The sequence below is a fragment of the Psammomys obesus genome, unplaced genomic scaffold (assembly GCF_907164565.1).
Source record: "Psammomys obesus unplaced genomic scaffold, mPsaObe1.curated_primary_1811, whole genome shotgun sequence".
Classification (NCBI taxonomy): domain Eukaryota; kingdom Metazoa; phylum Chordata; class Mammalia; order Rodentia; family Muridae; genus Psammomys; species Psammomys obesus.
The window spans coordinates 32590212-32607603 of record NW_026585644.1 but is presented as its reverse complement, the minus strand read 5'-3'; the positions used below and the strand labels follow the sequence as shown (position 1 = coordinate 32607603).

The window sequence follows — 17392 nt, the reverse complement described above, 5'->3', positions numbered from 1 at the left end:
TAGCGCCAGCGAAGGAGGCAGGCTGACTTCCGCAAGGGGCAGCTGGCTCCTTTATAAAGTACTGTCTCTTTTTCGGAGTCATGCATTCCTTCTGCTCGAGTATCTGTGAGTTCCAGGGACCCCGGGAGGCATTGTGACTTAGATGGGTGAGTCCCTGACTTCCTTCATGGGTGGGCTGGGGCGGCGAGGAGCTCCTCTGAGATGAGGTATTCACTCCATGCCTCCTCTAACTGCCAGGGAGGCCTCAGCTGACCTAATACCATCTTCCAGCATCCAAGAGCAGGCTTGGGCTGTGCTGCAGTCTTTCCTGTTGTCGGGCATCAGAGAGGTGGCCCCAGACACCTAAAATGTGTGCCTTTCAGGCCCAGTCAAGTCATCCCCTCCCAATCCATCCAATTGCCCAGCTGTGATGTCACCAGCACCTGTGAGCTGTGTGTATCTGAGGGTCCGCCTTGTTGGTAGATGCGGTGCCTGGCAGAGCTGGCAGCAGCCAGAGGATGAGGCCAGCTCTCGTGATTTTCTTCATGTCTACCCAGCTCTTGGAGCACATCAGGTAAACAGGTTCCTGTAGCAGGGAGGACTATAAAAGGACAACGAAGGGGCAGCAAGGCTGAGGTCAGGAGTACCGCTAGGATGGTGCCCTCACCCTTCACAAGACTGGGTGAAAGGGTTGGAAAGATAGCTCAATGGGTAAGAGCACTGGCTGCTCGTACAGATGACCCAGCACCCACATGGTGGCTTACATCTGTCCCCAGCTCCAGTCCCCAGGAATCCAATGCCGCCTTCTGGTTTCTTTGAACACCAGGCATGCACAGAGTGAACAAACAGGAGCAAAAACATTCATATACAGAAAATATAAATAGATCTTTAAGCAAAACAGGGTGGGGAGTGGGCTTGGGATATAGGTAGTTTTGGAAGGCCTCTGGAGGAACCTCAGGACAGGCCCAGGCATGTGGCATGGCCTTGCCACATGAAGGACCAGGATGAAGGACTTATGAACCCCAGGACTGAGGGAACTCAAGAGGTATGATGTGAGTGTACTTGTATCAGAATGAACAGAATGTAAAGTGTGGTAGCACACACCTTTAATCCCAGCGCTTAGAAGGCAAAGGCAGGCAGATCTCTGAGTTCCAGGATAGCTAGGGCTGCATAGAAAAATTATCTAGAAAAAAAACCACAAACAAAATAAATAAGTAAACAAACAAATCCTAACATGATATTTATAGGCCTTTAATTTTTTTTTTTTATTTAAAATTTTTTAAGGGCATGAGTGGTTCTTGTCTGCATGTATGTATGTGAAGTGTGTGGTGTGTGCCTAGTGTCCATGGAGGCCAGAAGAGGGCACCAGATCACACAGAACTGGAGTTACTGAAGGTTGTAGGGCAGCATGTGGGTGCTGGGGACTGAACCCCAGCCTTCCACAAGAACAGTTCACTTAACCACTAGGATACCTCTCCAGCCCCTAGCCTTTTTATTTTTTAAGACATATTTTTATTTTATGTGTACGGGTATTTGGCCTGCCTGTGTGTAAGCACACTTCTGGAGTGTCTGGTGCCGGCAGAGGCCAGGAGAGGAGGCCAGATCCCCTAGAACTAAAATTACAGGCCATGAAGCACTCACTGTGGGTGCTGGGAACCAAGCCGGGGTCCTCTGGAAGAACAGCAAGTGCTCTTAACCACCGTAGGTCCAGGGGACTGAACCTAGGATCTTGTTGGGGGACACTCAGTATGTCCTCCACCACTGAGCCCCACCCCCACAATTCAGGCACATCCCATCTCCATGGTTTTTCTTTTCTGAGACAAGGAAGGTCTCACACAGCCCAGGCTTCAGACTTGACAGGCAGGGATGGGTGATCTTTTGATCCTGCGGGGATCAGAGGCTTTTAATACTTCTGGTCTGTGGTGCTGGGGATTCAATCCCGTGGATGGAATCCCTGGTGCATGCTGGTCAGGAACTCTATCAGCAGATTCATAGCCCGGCAGCTTTTTCCTTCTTTCTCGTCCTCCTCCTATTCTTCTTCTATTTTTATTTTATTTTTCTCAACGCATAACTTTGTTAAAGGTAAAGACCATGCCTTTTACTATCACGTAACAAGTTAAAGGAAATTTCTGGACCGAAAACAACTTAAAATGATGGGGCCATTGCTTTATTTAGATGACCCTTCTATTTTTTTTAAATTTACTTAATTATATATACAAAGTTCTGCCTGTATGTACACTTGAATGCCAGAAGGGGGCACCAAATTTCATTATAGATGGTTGTGAGCCACCATGTGGTTGCTGGGAATTGAACTCTGGAAGAACAAGCAGCGCTCTTAACCTCTGAGCCATCTCTCCAGCCCTATTTGAAGTTATACCCAGCCTTTCTACTCAAAGCCCTGGGAGTGTTAGCTGAGGGGGAGGGGGTGCACGTGGGAGGGAGGGGCGGGGACGAAGACGACCTTTTCAGACAATATGAGGGACTCCCATACACACACAGCAATGGCAGATCAAGTCTCTGATGGACGTATACCCTCGGTATTGCGACTGTGTGCCTGAAGTTCTAAACAGGCATGCACTTAGGCATGACAAGGCATCCCTAGCCAGCTCCCCCTACCCCACCCCCGCGGCTATTTTTTTTCCCTCATCTTCAGCTGCCCTCCAAAACTGATCCCTTAATGGTGAGGGCTGTCCTCGGCCCCCTCGGCACATTTTCTTCCAAAACAACACCCTTCACGCCTAACAAGGTGTTTTGTCAAATTCAAGGAAAATTTAGGGGCTTAGGAGACTGAAAGAGTCAAGAGGGGCATTTGCGTCTTTTAGGAAGAATTCAAACACGTCTCCATCGGTAGGATGTGCCCCGGAGATCTTCGTGACACAAGGCCTCTTCCAGCAACACGTGCGAGCTACTCCAGTCCTCTTTTGTCACCAGGCTAGGCTGAGTGTCCCCTCGAGGAGAGAGCAAGCCCCGCGTTTGACGTCTGGGCTGCAAGGGTGGGCGGAGACACCGGGACGTGGCGCGCCCACTCGGGGAGCGTCCCCCAAACCTCAGCCCGGGCCTCTCCTGTCCCCGGCAAGAAGCCAGGGCAGAAGAAGGGCGGCGAGGTGCCCCGAGCACGCCTCACCTGCAGGGAGGGCACGGCCAGGGCTTTGATCCTCCGTCACACGGCCTGCCCGGGGCAAGGCGTGGGTTCTCTTCGATCCTTTCCGTCCGCCACCCACCGGGCGTTTCCACGCAGCCGTCGCCCGGGGCTGGGAAGCGGCGGACACCGGGGACAGCGAAGAGCCCCTCCACCTCGCGCCTAGGAGGCGGCGACAAGGCGGGGAGGGGCCGCCCGTCCCCCGGGGCCTGCGGCGCGCGTGGCTCGGTGTGCAGAGCGCGGCGCACGGACCCTGCTGGCTCGCCCTGCGTGCGGGGAGGATGCTGGCAGGCTGCCCCGGCCTGGGCCCGCCATCCGCAGCGTGCGCCGCCGCGGTTCCCTGCGCCCGCGGAGGCTGAGCCGCAGCCCCGCGCCTCTCCCGGCCCGAGCCGGGGCCTGACGGCGAGGGGACCAGCGCTCCGGCTCCGGGCGGACCAGCGGGCGCGGTGGCGCGGCGGGAAGCAGCCTGCGGCTCGCTGAAGCCCTCCTGGCCCGGCCCCGCAGCTCCGGTCCGGAGCGCGCGGCTCCCGAGTTCCCGCACAGGTCAGCGCCTGAGCCGGGATCCAGGGCTGGGCTTCCACGAGGCTCCAGAGCCCCAGGTTGGGAAGGGGCTGGATTCTCCCAGGGATGGGTGGGGAGAAGGAAGTAAACAGAAGGAAGATGAGGGAATCCCCAGGACCGCCCCGGCTCCTCCAGGCACGTTTTATTTTCAGCTTGGAGGGATTGGGCCTGGAGGGAATTTAGGTGAGGAAGTCCGGGAGAGAGCGGGGGATGTGAGGGATGGAGAGGTGGCTAGGCCCTTCCAGAAACGAGAGGCAGGAAAGCGGGTGTCTGGGTTGGACGGGGCTGAGGGTGTGTGGGCGTGCTTGGGAGGCTGTGGGGTTGGAGGCTTGTGTGGCGAGGATCTGTGAGGGGTAGGGTGGGTGGCGAGGAAGGAGGCGCTTCTACTTAACCATGTCCTTTTAAGTTGCAGATGATCGGTCCCACCTGTGTCCTGGGAACCCCCTCAGCATTCCCGCCCCGGGTGGACGCCCTTCATCCACAACCAAGAAGGGCCTCCCTGCCTTCCCTAGGTCTTGGGAAGCCCTGCTGAGTGGCTTGACCCGGACTCCTCCCTTCCTCGTCCGAAACAGCCACCAGCCAAGATGCCGAGGAACCAGGGCTTCTCGGATCCCGAGTATTCGGCAGAGTACTCAGCGGAGTACTCGGTCAGCCTGCCCTCTGACCCCGACCGCGGGGTCGGCCGGACCCATGAAATCTCTGTGCGGAACTCGGGGCCCTGCCTGTGCCTGCCTCGCTTCATGCGGCTGACCTTCGTGCCTGAGTCCTTGGAGAACCTCTACCAGACCTACTTCAAAAGGCAGCGCCACGAGACCCTGCTGGTGCTGGTGGTCTTTGCGGCCCTCTTCGACTGCTACGTGGTCGTCATGTGCGCCGTGGTCTTCTCCAGCGACAAGCTGGCGCCCCTCATGGTGGCTGGCGTCGGCCTGGTGGTGGACATCATCCTGTTCGCGCTCTGCAAAAAGGGGCTGCTCCCGGACCGAGTGAGCCGTAGGGTGGTCCCCTACCTGCTGTGGCTGCTCATCTCAGCCCAGATCTTCTCCTACCTGGGCCTGAATTTCTCACGAGCCCACGCAGCCAGCGACACGGTGGGTTGGCAGGCCTTCTTTGTCTTCTCCTTCTTCATAACGCTGCCCCTCAGCCTCAGCCCCATCGTGATCATCTCTGTGGTCTCCTGTGTTGTGCACACGCTCGTCCTGGGGGTCACTGTGGCCCAGCAGCAGCAAGAGGAGCTGCAAGGGATGCAGCTGCTGAGGGAGGTGAGTCCCACCTTCTTCCCCATCCTTCCTGTGCCCTCCCTTCCGCTCGCATCTCTCTCAGGTGGGATTGCTCTCAACGCCTGGAGCCTAATGTGTCCTGAGCGGCCTTGGGGCCCCAGTTGCTAGTGCAGGAAGGACCACCTGTCTCTCATCCCCTCAGGGGTGTGTACTCCCATGACATCTGGTGCTTATCCTAGAGAAAGTATGCAGGACATTGGCCCTCAGGGCTATTCGGCCACCTGTTCCTAGTGGAGTGGGTGACAGCACCTTGGAGTCCCGGTGTGAAGACAGGAACAAGGACAGCCTGCCATTCTGTCAGTGACCCAGGTCTAAAGACTTCTTGAGGCAGATTCTGGTCACTTTGGTTCCCTCCAGATGGGCTTTGATTTGTGTGAGTTCGGTGTTCTCTCGCAAGCGGGGATTCTGTCTGCCCTGCGTGAGGAAACGGCTGTTACTGAGATCCCAGGGAACCGGTGTGAAAGCTCGTTAGGGTATGTGAGGAGCTGTAAGGAGGGGAGCCGTGACTATCAGACACCTTGCTTCTGCCTCAGAATGTCAGCAGCAGATAAGTGATGCCAGGGAGGGTGGTCTCCCCATAGGAGGCAGGGTGTGGCGTGAAGCCTGGTGCTGGGGGCCTAGTGGGCTGATTCTGCCAGAAGGGATGGGAGGTTCAGGGTCAGCTTTACTAATCTGTGTTCCCACCAAGTGCTAAGAGAGACAGCCGGGCACCCAGAGACTGCAGGAGACGGATGGGCTGTGATTCTGGCCCGAGTTTACCTGGTGATACCATGGAGGGGGCCCCAGAGATGGGAGTCAATGAATTCTGTACCTTCCACTTTTTCACATGATGACCTGAGAGGGCGGGAAGTGACTGGTTACAGCCATCATGTACCTTCCAATCTGCTTCCTTCCCCCACTCCCCATACCTCACCGCTTCAGTCTTACCAAAGCCTTTGTCATTGCTTGGGGTTGGAGGCATAGCCTACAGCGGCCCCAGGGGTACGTCTGGTGGCCGGTGAGAGAACTTTGTGGGGCCATTCCATTGTCTCCCAGTTGTTTAGAGGAAAACATGGCTTCTGCTGGGTTTTTAACTTTATTTCTAGGTCTCAGTCCAATGTTCTTTCTGTATTCCCATTCTGGGTCAGTTAGGAACCTATTTCAGAGTTTGTTTGTTTGTTTGTTTGTTTTTTAAGTTATTCCTTATCTTGAGGCAGGGTCTCATGTAGTCCAAAGTGGCCTTGCTGTAGCCGAGGACGACTCTGAACACCGGGTTCCTCTTGCCTCTACCTGCCATGTGACAGGGTCACAGATGTGGGCGACCATGCTAAGTTAAATTAGTTTTCTGCATGGCTCAGCGCTAGACTAGAGCCTGTGGGGGTTTTTTCGAGACTGGGTTTCTCTGTATAGCCCTGGCTGTCCTGGGGACTCATTCTGTAGACCAGGCTGGCCTAGAACTCACAGAGATCACCTGCTCCTGCCCCCCTGGTGCTGGGATTAAAGGTGTATGCCACCACCACCCAGCTTTTTTTTTTTTTTTTTTTTTTTTTTTTTTTGTCTTCCTGATGCTGGTATTGAACACCTGTCATTGCTGTCATGGTTTCCTGGGTTGGTAGCTTCAGCTTATGACCCTGCTTGTGGATGGCTCTGTTGCGGGGGAGGATGTCCATAGTCATTGCTGTTGGGATTGGTCAGGATAGGTAGGTCTGGCAGCATTTGGGGCTTGGAGACATATTCTGAATCATTACCTTCCAATAAACGAGGACTTCTTCCTTTTTCCTCTTGGCCAGGGCCCCCAGCCTTGAGTACATTTCCCCAATGAGTTGTTTAGTGAGGAACTAATCAGAAACAAATCAGAGCAGAGAGCACAGGGCCTCTCCCCCACCCCCGCTTCTGACCACACCTGGAACTGCTTGTTGGCAGGAGACATTTGGGGTACAGAAAGCATCTTCTAGTGAAATTGAGCAATCCTGCCCAGAATGCTGAGATGGGGCACAGCGAGTGAGTGTGTGTGTGTGTGTGACGACAGAGATTCTAGGTTTAGGGAGAGCAGACTTGAGTGACTGGAGATAGTGTGTCTCCAGGGGGTCAGCAAACCAGTGACCAGATTACAGGAGGAGCTGTTTCCTGGGTGTGGTCCAGGAAGGTTTTCCTGCAGGTTCTTTGGTGGAGGGACCTGATTCCTACTTCAGCTCTGTGTGAGGGGGGTGGGGTGGGGCTGGTGTGGTGTTAGCCTATAAATGTGACCAGCCGGGTGTGGGGGGGGGCAGGAGAGACAGGGTATATGAAGTCCATTTAGAAGGAAGCTGCTGCCAGCCGATGGAAACTGGCCAGCATTGAGCCGTGTCTGGGATATTCCACTCTTCTGCCAGATTCTCTACTTACGCCTTCTGATTTGGTCTAGGATCATTTGGAGGGTGTTAGCACAGGTGAGGACCTAGGAGAGCAGATAGTCTGGAGGCCCTCAGGTCATAGGATAAGCAGCTGTTGCTCATTGGCAGCAAAAGTGAGGAGAGAGCCCAGGTGTGCTGCGTCACCGACCAGGACCCCACCATGGCAGTGGGGGCATATTGTCTCCTTATCCTGAGAGCAGGATCCTGGCTTCTCTTCCTTGTCTCTTGGGGACAAGTCCTCTCTCTACCCGTTTGTGGTCGTCATCCATATCTCAGTAGAAGGCAGAGCTTGTAGCGAGTCATCTCCTTCTTTGGGCCTTGACTTAGCTACTCTGAGGCCCCCCGCTCTGAGGTTTGTGTTGGTATTGCAGGCCTGTGTCAGTCTGGGCCTCATCTTTTCCAGTCAGCAAGAAACTTAACCTGGAGGCTCCTGGAGGAAAAGGCTCTAGACAAGGTATAGCCTACAGGGCAAGTCCCTGGAGATCAGTTTTGAACTCAGGATTACTGGTCTTAAAAGAGACCAGGAATGCAAAAAAATAAAATAAAATAAAAAAATAAAGAGCCCCAACTGGAAACTGGAAGAAAGGTAAAAATAGTAACTCCAAGAATAAAAATATTAGAGACTGGGAGTATAACTTAGAGGTAGAGCGTTTGCCTAGCATGCTTGGGGCTCTCTGAATTGGATCCCCAGCCCCCAATAAAATAACATGTACATATATATTTATAAAATAAAATGTACGATAATAAGAATTTTCATGTTCCCAGGAGAATGACCTTGGCATGAAATTGTGCCTGGATCTTGGGATAGAAGGAGGAAAGGAGGCCCAAGGTTAAGTCGGGAGCCTGAGATAGAAAGCTGGAGACCAGCTTTTACAGTACATGTTCCAGAAACTTCTGAGTCACTTGTTTGGGGCCAAAATGACTTTTCTTTCTTTTTTTTTTTTTTTTTTTTTTTTTTTGGGTGTGTGTGTGATTTGTTTATTTTTATTTTACATATTTTGGTATTTTGCCTGCAAGTATGTCTGATCTCCTGGAGTTTCAGACAGCTTTGAGCTGACATGTAGGTGCTGGGAATTGAACCCTGGTCCTCTGGAAGAGCTTAACCATTGAGCCATCTCTCCATATCCGAAATGTGACTTTTCAAAAGGTGCCTAGTTTCCGAGGCCCACTCAGCAAAGTCTTCCTTCACTTACAGCCTTTCTACAGTGCCTCTCTGGGTCCTGTGGGGACCAAGGCCCACAGCGTTGCTGTGGGGACAGGTACCTAGGCCCATCTCCCCTGGGTGTGGAGAAGTGCGTCATTCTTTCACCCTAGTGCTTGCCTGTGGGATAGGAGCTCCCTTGGGAATGAGGGCAGGGGAGTGAGGGCCAGGTGTTCACGTCCTCTGTCAGGCAAACTCCCAAGAATTTCCTCAGACCCCACCTGGGCCCAATTTTCTTCTTTAATTCTTGCCCATGGCTTCCTCCTTCTCTCTCTTCCCCTTGCTTGTTGGCTCTGCCCAGGTCTCTCTCCTGGGTCATGGAGATGGCTCAGTTTCACACAGGACACCTGCGGCTCTGGCTTCGTCTTGTGGTTTTGGTTAAGACTGTAAGTAGCATGAGGCAAGCATTTCCCATGCTGGAGTCTACCAAGGTGCCCACACAGCCATGTCTGTACTTGGCTCTGGTGGGAAGGCCTGAAGGTCGACCTGGGATTTGTGGCAACCTCACATCTTGTCCTTGGCTCTTCTCAAGGGGCCAGCCAATGGGGTTCCAGTGAGGCGCCCATGTGCAGGTAGGCGGGTGGCACCGGGGTGATGTCGGGCTTTGTAGATCAGGTAATGAGAGGATCTTACAGAGGGAAGAGTAGAGCCTTGCAGCCTTTGGGTCTGGGACAAAGAGGCCAGCTAGGGGGTTCTCAGGCTGTGGTTGGGAAGGTCTAGACCTGGGGCAGACTGGGGAGGAGGACGAATCAGGAGGAGCTGCCAGCTCCCTCATCCGGGTTCTGACATCTCTGCCTCTTATAGCACAGCCTGCCCTAATACCCATGGGATGAGGTGAGGAAGCCAAACAGGCAGAACGTGGAGCAGCAGCTGATGGTTGGGAATGAAGGGAGTGAGACAGGGTGGAGGGTGGAAGACGTAGCCAAGGCGGTGATGAGCACGCCTCTGCTTCAGAGGGCCTTGCTCATACAGGCTTATGTGAGCCTCTGCTATGTGTCCGAGGTGAATGAGGGCCCGGCAATCTCTGACAAATAGTTTGTAGACTGACTTCACAGCCGGAAGGCTATTTGGGAGCCAAATGTGTATTGTACACACTGTCCTCTTGCACGCTGGAGGTGACTAGCCCCATCTCACAGATGAGCACACTGAGGCTTAACAAGGTCAGGGGAGGCAGGGAGGGCTAGATTGCTGGAGAGTCACCTGTAAGTGGCATGGAGGGGGTTTGAACCAGGCACCCGGGCCTCCTGCCTGCTGCTTTGATCACCCAAATGCCCTTGTCAAAGAGATGGGAGGCCCTGGAATGTGTCCCCCCTGGGAAGTGCAGGGAGGGGAGAAGCCTGAAACAGAAAGTTCTTTGTGAAGCTGTGGCCAGGTGTATGTGAGAAATGGAGAAGAGTGAGGGCAGCGAGGCCTAGGAGGGTCGGGAGGAGGGCAGTGGACTCAGGCCTGTGCACTTTAGCAAAGAGGAAGCCAGATGTGGGAAGAGGTGCTGGAGACAGACTCGGGAGGAGGCCTACTCCACCTGGGTTTTTGCTTCTGGGCCCAGGGTCCGCCACTGTCCCAGAGTGAGGGAGTGTCTGCTCCCCCCATTTTGAGCAGCATGCTGAGAAGATGAAAGAAAGCCATAGAGCCATGGAACCCAACCGCACTGGCCTGGTTGGAGGATAATGAATTATTGACCACACACATGGTTTGTAGAAACCCCTCCCTCAGTCCCTTGTCCCTGCTCACGTTTCTCTGTGGTCTTTTCCGATACGCATCTCTGTGTAAACAGAGCTTCCCTAGTGTGGCATGATGGTTCCCAGGCAGTTTAGGGAACTTCCCCCACATTATTTTCAATAAAATAATGTGCTTAGCATTTTGTGCTTAGCATTGGGGTTCCCGTGTTTGTGGGGTCTTTGTTTGTTTGTTTGTTTGTTTTTTAAGATCAGCATTTTGTAGACAGCAGGGTTTTTCTGGAAGGGAACCTGAAGCTCAGGGCTGGGCCAGCGGTGAGAACCGAAGCTGCTCTATATGAACACATCTGTGCACACAGCGGCAGGCACACACACATCCATACCCTCTGTCCCGGGCTTGGTAAATTCTCCGTGAGAATCACTAGGGTTCGACGCTTCTTGTTCTTCAGTCTCCCATCCAAGCACTGAACCAGGCCTGACCCTGCTTAGCTTCCACGATTAGATGAGTTTGGCTGTTCAAGGGGGTACAGCCACAGACTTTCCAGTTTGTGTATAACAACAGGTCACACTCAGGTGGTCCGGCCTAGGATAATCGTCCACTCATTCCCTACCCGTCCCCTCACCAGACCAGGCACAGTTGGGACACATGTGCCCCGACAGCGCTCAGGGTGAGACCCTGCCTGTGTGTGCAGGGTGACCAGCTGGTCACGATGACCCAGCTCCTGCTTGGTGCAGCGAGTGAGTATCCTCCACTGGTCTCAGTGCAGAGCTATCAGGACACCCACACCCTTCAGGCCTTGGCCACTGAGGTCCGTAACAGTGACCCTACTCCCCAGGCTCTCATTCCCTTCACTGTAATAGAAAGACATTCTTCAAGAAATAAACATGTTTGGACTAACGTTTCACTTTGAGCTTTCTAAGAATTCACTACAGTGGAATGCCCACTTCTGCACAGCCTGCCTGAAGACAGGGCTGCATGTTAGTGTGTCTCAGCCGCCCGTTGTCGCCCAGCACTTCCAAGAGCTTTGGGGCATCGGTGAACAATAGTTTGCTGTTTCTTGAAGTCCCCTGGGCTGGCTCTGTTCTGATGGCAGTTTTTCTGATGGGCCTGGCACTGTGTGGGGTCACTTCCTTTGGCTGCCGGGCCTGTTTCATTCAGTAGCCTGTGCCTGGCTGATGGTTCTCCTGGCAGGTTCTCAGGATGCTGTGCTTTGTTACTGGAGCCTCGATAGCACTGAGACTTCGGGGCGGGGGGGGGGGGGGGGGGGCGCCCCCCCCCCCCCCCTCCCATCTCCCAAGATTCTCCATGAGGTCCTCTGTGTAGCTGCTCAGTTTTTTTTTGAACAGTTTAAGAAGCCGTTTTAAGGTCTGGCATCTGAGTGTTTTGTTGCCCAAATGTGATTGGTTCCCCTGGAGGCTAGAAGAGAGCCTCAGACCCCCTGGAGCCGGTGTTGTGGTTGTGACCAGCAAGGAGTCGTCTGCAAAAGTAACAAGTGCTCTTAACCACTGAGCTGCCTCCCCAGCCCCCAAGGTCTCTTTAACTCTTAGAGTACTGACATATACTCCTTTGCCACTTGCTGCTAAATATCTTCCCTGGCCCAACTGAGGAGCAGCAACCAAGGAGGGATTTTAGGAGCCTGGGAAATGAGCCGTTCCCGTGTCCACCGGCCTAGCTTTAATCTGGTCCTGGGGCACAAATGATTTGCATAAGATCTCCCAGAAGATCTGCTGAGCAGAGTTGGAGTAGCGGCCATCTCTCCTCCCTTGTTCCTCCAGTGCAGGGAGAAATCTCCACTCCTTTTACCGCTTAACAAATGTTTCACTAGAGCAGCAAACGTTCAGGGTGGAGTGAACTCAAGGCCTGTGCTCTGTGGGACAGATCCTATCTGCAGGAGAATGAATATGAATTTAGTCTTGCCCATGCTGGGAGGTCTTAGACCACCGAGCTGCAGCCTCAGCCTGTGTTTGTTTGTTTTCCCTGAGACAGGGTCTCACTATGTAGCCCTGGCTGTACTGGAACTCTCTCTGTAGACCAGGCTGTCCTCAAACTTAGAGATCCACCTGCTTTTGCCTCCCAAGTGCTGGGATTCCTGGCATGTACCACCATCCTTGGTGCTGGTGCTTCCTCCACGGGAGGCAAACCCTTTACCAGCCAAGCTACATCCCCAGCTAAGCGGGGCCTTTATTCTGATGATGGTGGAATTATACTGGCGGAATTCAAGGAGGTGATGGACAGGACCGGGTCTGCATGTATATGGAGGGTTCAAGCAAGTTCACGGCAGCACAGGAGCCTGCTGCAGTAACGCCAAGTTGGAAGCAGGGAGGGATGGAGAAGATGAACTTTGTGTGGCGTGCCTGTGGGACATCCGCTCAGGTCTATCCACCATCTGTGTAACCATCTTGTGGCCTCAAGATCTGGAGCTTAGAAGAAGCCTTCAGACAATCACCAAACTTTTAAGGGGGCCTAAAAGAGTGGGAAGGGTGAGGGGCCGCTCAGGGAGAGGGTAGAATCGGGGGAGACCACCTTAAGACCCGGTACGGGGGAAGCAGCCATTGTGTGGAGTCCTCAGTGACCAATTATCCGTAAACCATTTCTGTGCCTCCTAGGGGCGGGGCTGTATGGCACAGATGGCCTGTGACAGCCGTTTCTGTCTGATGGCATCCTGTACCCCTGAAAAAGGACAGGGGTGACACTTGGCTGCCTGGTGAAGGCAGGGTCCCTGTGCACCCGTGTAGGAGGTGATCTACACCTTAAAGCTACAGAGCATTGTGTGCATGCCTGCTTCTCCTTCCTCCTCCTCTCCCCCCAGCCCCACACCTTTGGCCTCCAACTCATCAACCGCCTGCCTCACTTGAGAGCTGAGACTACAGGCTTGTGTCACTATGCCTGGCTAAATTATTACTCTATTCCATTTAGTTATGGCAGCCACCCCTCACCTTTGATCTATAAATGAATCAGGCCAAGTTTTTCTCCCCCTCTGGAAGAATTATTAAAAGTTTTTCGAGCTATAAACTTCTGTGTAATGTAGCAGAATATGACAGCAGGGCCTGTGTTTGCTCATTAATTTTATCATTCCTATCTTTTTCCTTATGATTGTCATTTATATAGTCCAGCTGTAGGCTTGTTTCTTCTCTCTCCTCCTGGTCGTTTTCTCTCTGGATGCCTTTTCCTCCCTTGGATCATGTTTTCAGCTTCTCCTCCTTCTCCTTCTTCTCCTCCTTCTTCTAGTGGTTCCTAAGGAAGGCACTTTAATTGGAAATGGCTCTCTCCTGTCTCAGCACTGCCCTGTTGACAGAGAGGTAAAGGCCGCCTTTGAGAAAGAGTCACCTTCACCCCACCCTTTCACTTCTGTTGGATTTCTGTGTTTGTTCAGATGCCGCTTCAGGATCGCTTCTCTACATAGTTCAGTGCCAGCTGAGTCAGACGGCGCAGCAGCTGTGGCAGCCACCACTGGCAGCTTCGTGGCTGGCTCCAGGTGGGCCCCTGGCTTGTCCTGGAGGCCTGACTCTTTTACCCAAGAGAGCCATGCCAAGTTCTTAAGTGACTAGCAAATTGGCTTGGTAACTGTTTTAGTCTGTTTTTCATTCTTATAACAAAACATCAAGATCTGGTAATTTATAAAGAACAGAGGCATTAATAGCTCATGACTCTAGAAACTGGGATGTTTAAGAACATATTGTCTGGTCAACTTATGGTGAGGACCTTGTGTGGCTTTAACTACTGCCAGAAAGCCAAGCACTGGGGCTGGAGAGATGGCTCAAAGGTTAAGAGCACTGGCTGCTATTCCAAAGGTTCTGAGTTCAATTCCCAGCAACTACATGATGGCTCATAACCATCTATAATGAGATTTGGTGCTCTTTTCTAGCATGCAGGTGTACATGCAGGTAGAACACCATATACATAATAAATAATTAAGTCTTTAACAAACAAACAACAACAGAAAAGCCAGGCACTGGGGAGGAAAAATAATAACCTGAGTTTATCATGAGAGAACCAATACTACAAGAAAGACATTGATTTCTTAAGGGCCTAGACACCCCTTAAAGACCATACTATCCTAGTTAGGTTTCTACCGCTGTTGTAAACACCAAGATTAAAGGCAATCTGGGGAGGAAAGTGTTTATTTTGCCTTGCAGATTACAGTTTATCATTGGAGAATTCAGAGCAGGAACCTAGAGACAGGAAAAGGCCATAGGGGAAGAAGGCTGCTTACTAGCTTGAGTCCATGGCTCCCTCAGCTCAGCTGGTTTTCTTATACAAGCCAGGACGCCTGCTCAGTGGTGGCACTACCCACTGGCACACTGGTATTTCCCTATCAGACTTGCCTAATGGAGACATTTTCTTTTTCTTTCTTTCTTTTTTTTTTTCTTTCTCTCTTTCTTTCTTCTTTCTTTGTGTAGCCTTGGCTGTCCTGGACTCACTTTGTAGACGAGGCTGGCCTTAAATTTACAGAGATCCAGCTGCCTCGAGTGCTGGGATTACAGGTATGTGCCACTGCGCCTGGCTTGATTGGAGGCATTTTCTCAGTTGAAGTTTTCTCTTTCCATATGACCCTGGTTTGTATCAGGTTGACAACCAAACAACCCCCCCGGCCACACACACACACACACACACACACACACACACACACACACACACACATAACAACAACAACAAAACCCCAGCCAGCACACCCACCACTTTTCTCCAACAAAATATGTGGAATCAGGGATCAGCATGAATTTTGGAGGAATAAAACTATATTCAAACTATAGCAGCTGTCAACCTGCTCATGGTAGGGGAACCCTCGGTGAAGGCAGTAGGGTAGAGGCAGGTTCCAATAATACTTCTCTGTGTGTCCCTGGATGCTCTGCCAGCCGTTCTCAACCCCCAGCTGTGGTACTGAATCCTCGGTCCATGTTTAATAAATACCCACATGTCCTTTTTCTAGACATCTTGTCTGTTCGGTTTTATTTGAGACCAGGTCTCTTGTAGCCCATGTTGGCCTTGAAGTTGCCATGCAGCCAGTGGATGACCTTGACTTCATGATCTCCCTTCCTCCACTTCCTGAGCGCTGAGATTACAGGTGTACAACAGCATACCTGGCTCCGAATGGCCTTCAAATCCGGATCCCAGCATCCACGTAACAGGCTAGGAGCTGTCTTGAGCGTGGCTCTGTAGGCCGGGGAAGACAGGATGGCTGGCAGCTTGCTGGTTTCCAGCCTAGGTCGAGGTTCAGTTAGAGACCCCCACATCAAGGGAATGAGGTGGCCTGGGATCAAGCAGGACAGCTGGTGCCCTGACCTCAGTGTGCACAGGTGTGTGTACCTGCACACACACACAGAAGCATTGGCCCACACAAAAGTAGAAACAAAGCAAAAGAAGAGCAACAACATAATTCCCTCAGGATGGGCATCTTCACAGTTATTGAACGTTTCAAAGTAGTAATTCAGAACAATCAAATGCTAGCTGGAGTGATTGTGGCTTTGTTTGCTAGGCGTGGCTTCTGAGGATCGCCTCTTAACAGTCAAGGGAAGCCTGTAGTACTCAGTGCAGGCATCGGGCGCAGGAGGTAAAAGACAATGGAGGCAGCTACCATTGTTTTTAATATTTGGACTTATTTTTTTGCTGTTATTATTTTACAGTTTATTCACTTTGTATCCCAGTTGTAGCCCCCTCCCCTGTCTCCTTCCAGGCCTACCCTCCCTCTTGACCCTAGCCTATCAGGTCCCATCAGGACTGCCTGGATCCTCTTCCTTTGTGGGCTGGCTAGGTCGCCCCACCAGGGAGAAGTGATCAAGGAGCAGGCAACCGAGTTTATGTCAGAGACTGTCTCTTCTCCGCTTACTAGAGAACCCACATGGAGGACTGAGCTGCCTATGGGCTACATCTGAGCAGGGGGTCTATGTCCTCTCTATGCATGGTCTTTGGTTGATGCATCAGTCTCTATAGACCCTCCAGGACCCAGCTTTTTTGGTTTTGTTGCTCTCCTTGTGGGGATCATGTCCTCTCCAGGTCCTATCTCCCTGTTCTTCCACAAAACTCTCTATGCTCCATTTTTTTTTTTTTTCCTAGAGAAAGGAGGCTCTTTCCAAACTATCCAGGAGGACAAAGGACAGTGTACTTCTGATGCAGGGGCCCCACTTTCTTTTCACTTTATTTTAGAGCAGGGGGCTAGGAGGAGACTAGGGAAGGCCTCAGGTATGACATGGAGGAAGGCCAAGAGAGCCCTTCTGTTAGGTGAGCTCTCTTGGCTCCTTGATGTATAATAAAAGCAGCCTGGCTGCAGATGGAGAGCACCGTTGGGCATGTAGGCTGGGGACACTCCCATGGGTTCTCAGGGGCCTTGCTTTGTTTCCCTGTGCTCAGTCGTCCTGTCTTACCCCTGGGAATTGTGATATACAGTCCCTGAAGCTTATCGTTGGGCAGCGGTGAAGAGCGAATCCTGGGGCTCACTGTTCAACTTGGTCTCCTCTGCGCGGCCTCTGACATATCTTGTTGTCTTTGCTTCTGTGTTTCTTGGGACTCGCTGGCCGTCCTCACAGCCCACATCTCCGAAGATGCTAAACTCCGGAATAACGCTCCCTCTGTAGACCAGGCTGGACTCGAACTCAGAGATTCACCTGCCTCTGCCTCTCAGATGCTGGGATCAAAGGTGTGCGCCACCATGCCCAGCTGGGAATCACACTCACATAAGTCTTTAAAGCTGTAGGCCTCCCTACAGCGTGTCCCTTAGTCCTCCAGTCTCCTCTGTGAGGTGCTTGTCCCTGTTCATGGTATTTTATAGCCAAGAAAGTGGAGGTGGACAGAGGCAGGGAACACTGTCCCCAGGCTCACTGGGCAGTGGGTGTGGTAGGTCTGGTCTCAAGACCAAGTTTTCTAGGTTCAGATGCAACCCAAAAGGCTTCTTCCCTAAGGGTGCACAAGTTGATGACTGTGAAAGCTTGAATTACGGTAGCAGTGACTGCATAGCTGCGTGTCAGAGCACGTGGTATCATATTTAAGAAAGAAGACGAACACGGGTGGTGTGGATGGTGTCGTGTGGCCTGATGAGAGCTGTGGTGTCTTTGTGGAACCTGGGTGGGGGAGTTGACTGAGGAGGGTGTGGTGGGACTCTTGTGGCCACGGCAGAGTTCTGTATGTGTTTTTGATTGGGAATAAAGATACACAGCATCCCACGGCTGTCGACACCCATCAAAGTGGGTGC

The 17392-nt window shown here is 52.4% G+C and overlaps 1 protein-coding gene across 4 annotated transcripts in view; it reads left to right on the top strand.

The window, feature by feature from the left end:
* The first annotated feature begins 3578 nt into the window (after positions 1-3578).
* Adcy3 (adenylate cyclase 3) overlaps positions 3579-17392 on the top strand; it is a 73141-nt gene continuing 59327 nt past the window's right edge. For 2 of the 4 annotated variants that reach the window (XM_055626216.1, XM_055626202.1), the window contains exons 1-2: positions 3579-3661; positions 4086-4938. In XM_055626216.1, the coding sequence (XP_055482191.1) occupies positions 4264-4938 (675 nt within the window). In that variant the 5' untranslated portion in view covers positions 3579-3661; positions 4086-4263. Of the gene's footprint in view, positions 3718-4085; positions 4939-17392 lie in introns of all 4 variants that reach the window. The other 2 variants (XM_055626208.1, XM_055626207.1) reach the window with 2 other exon arrangements.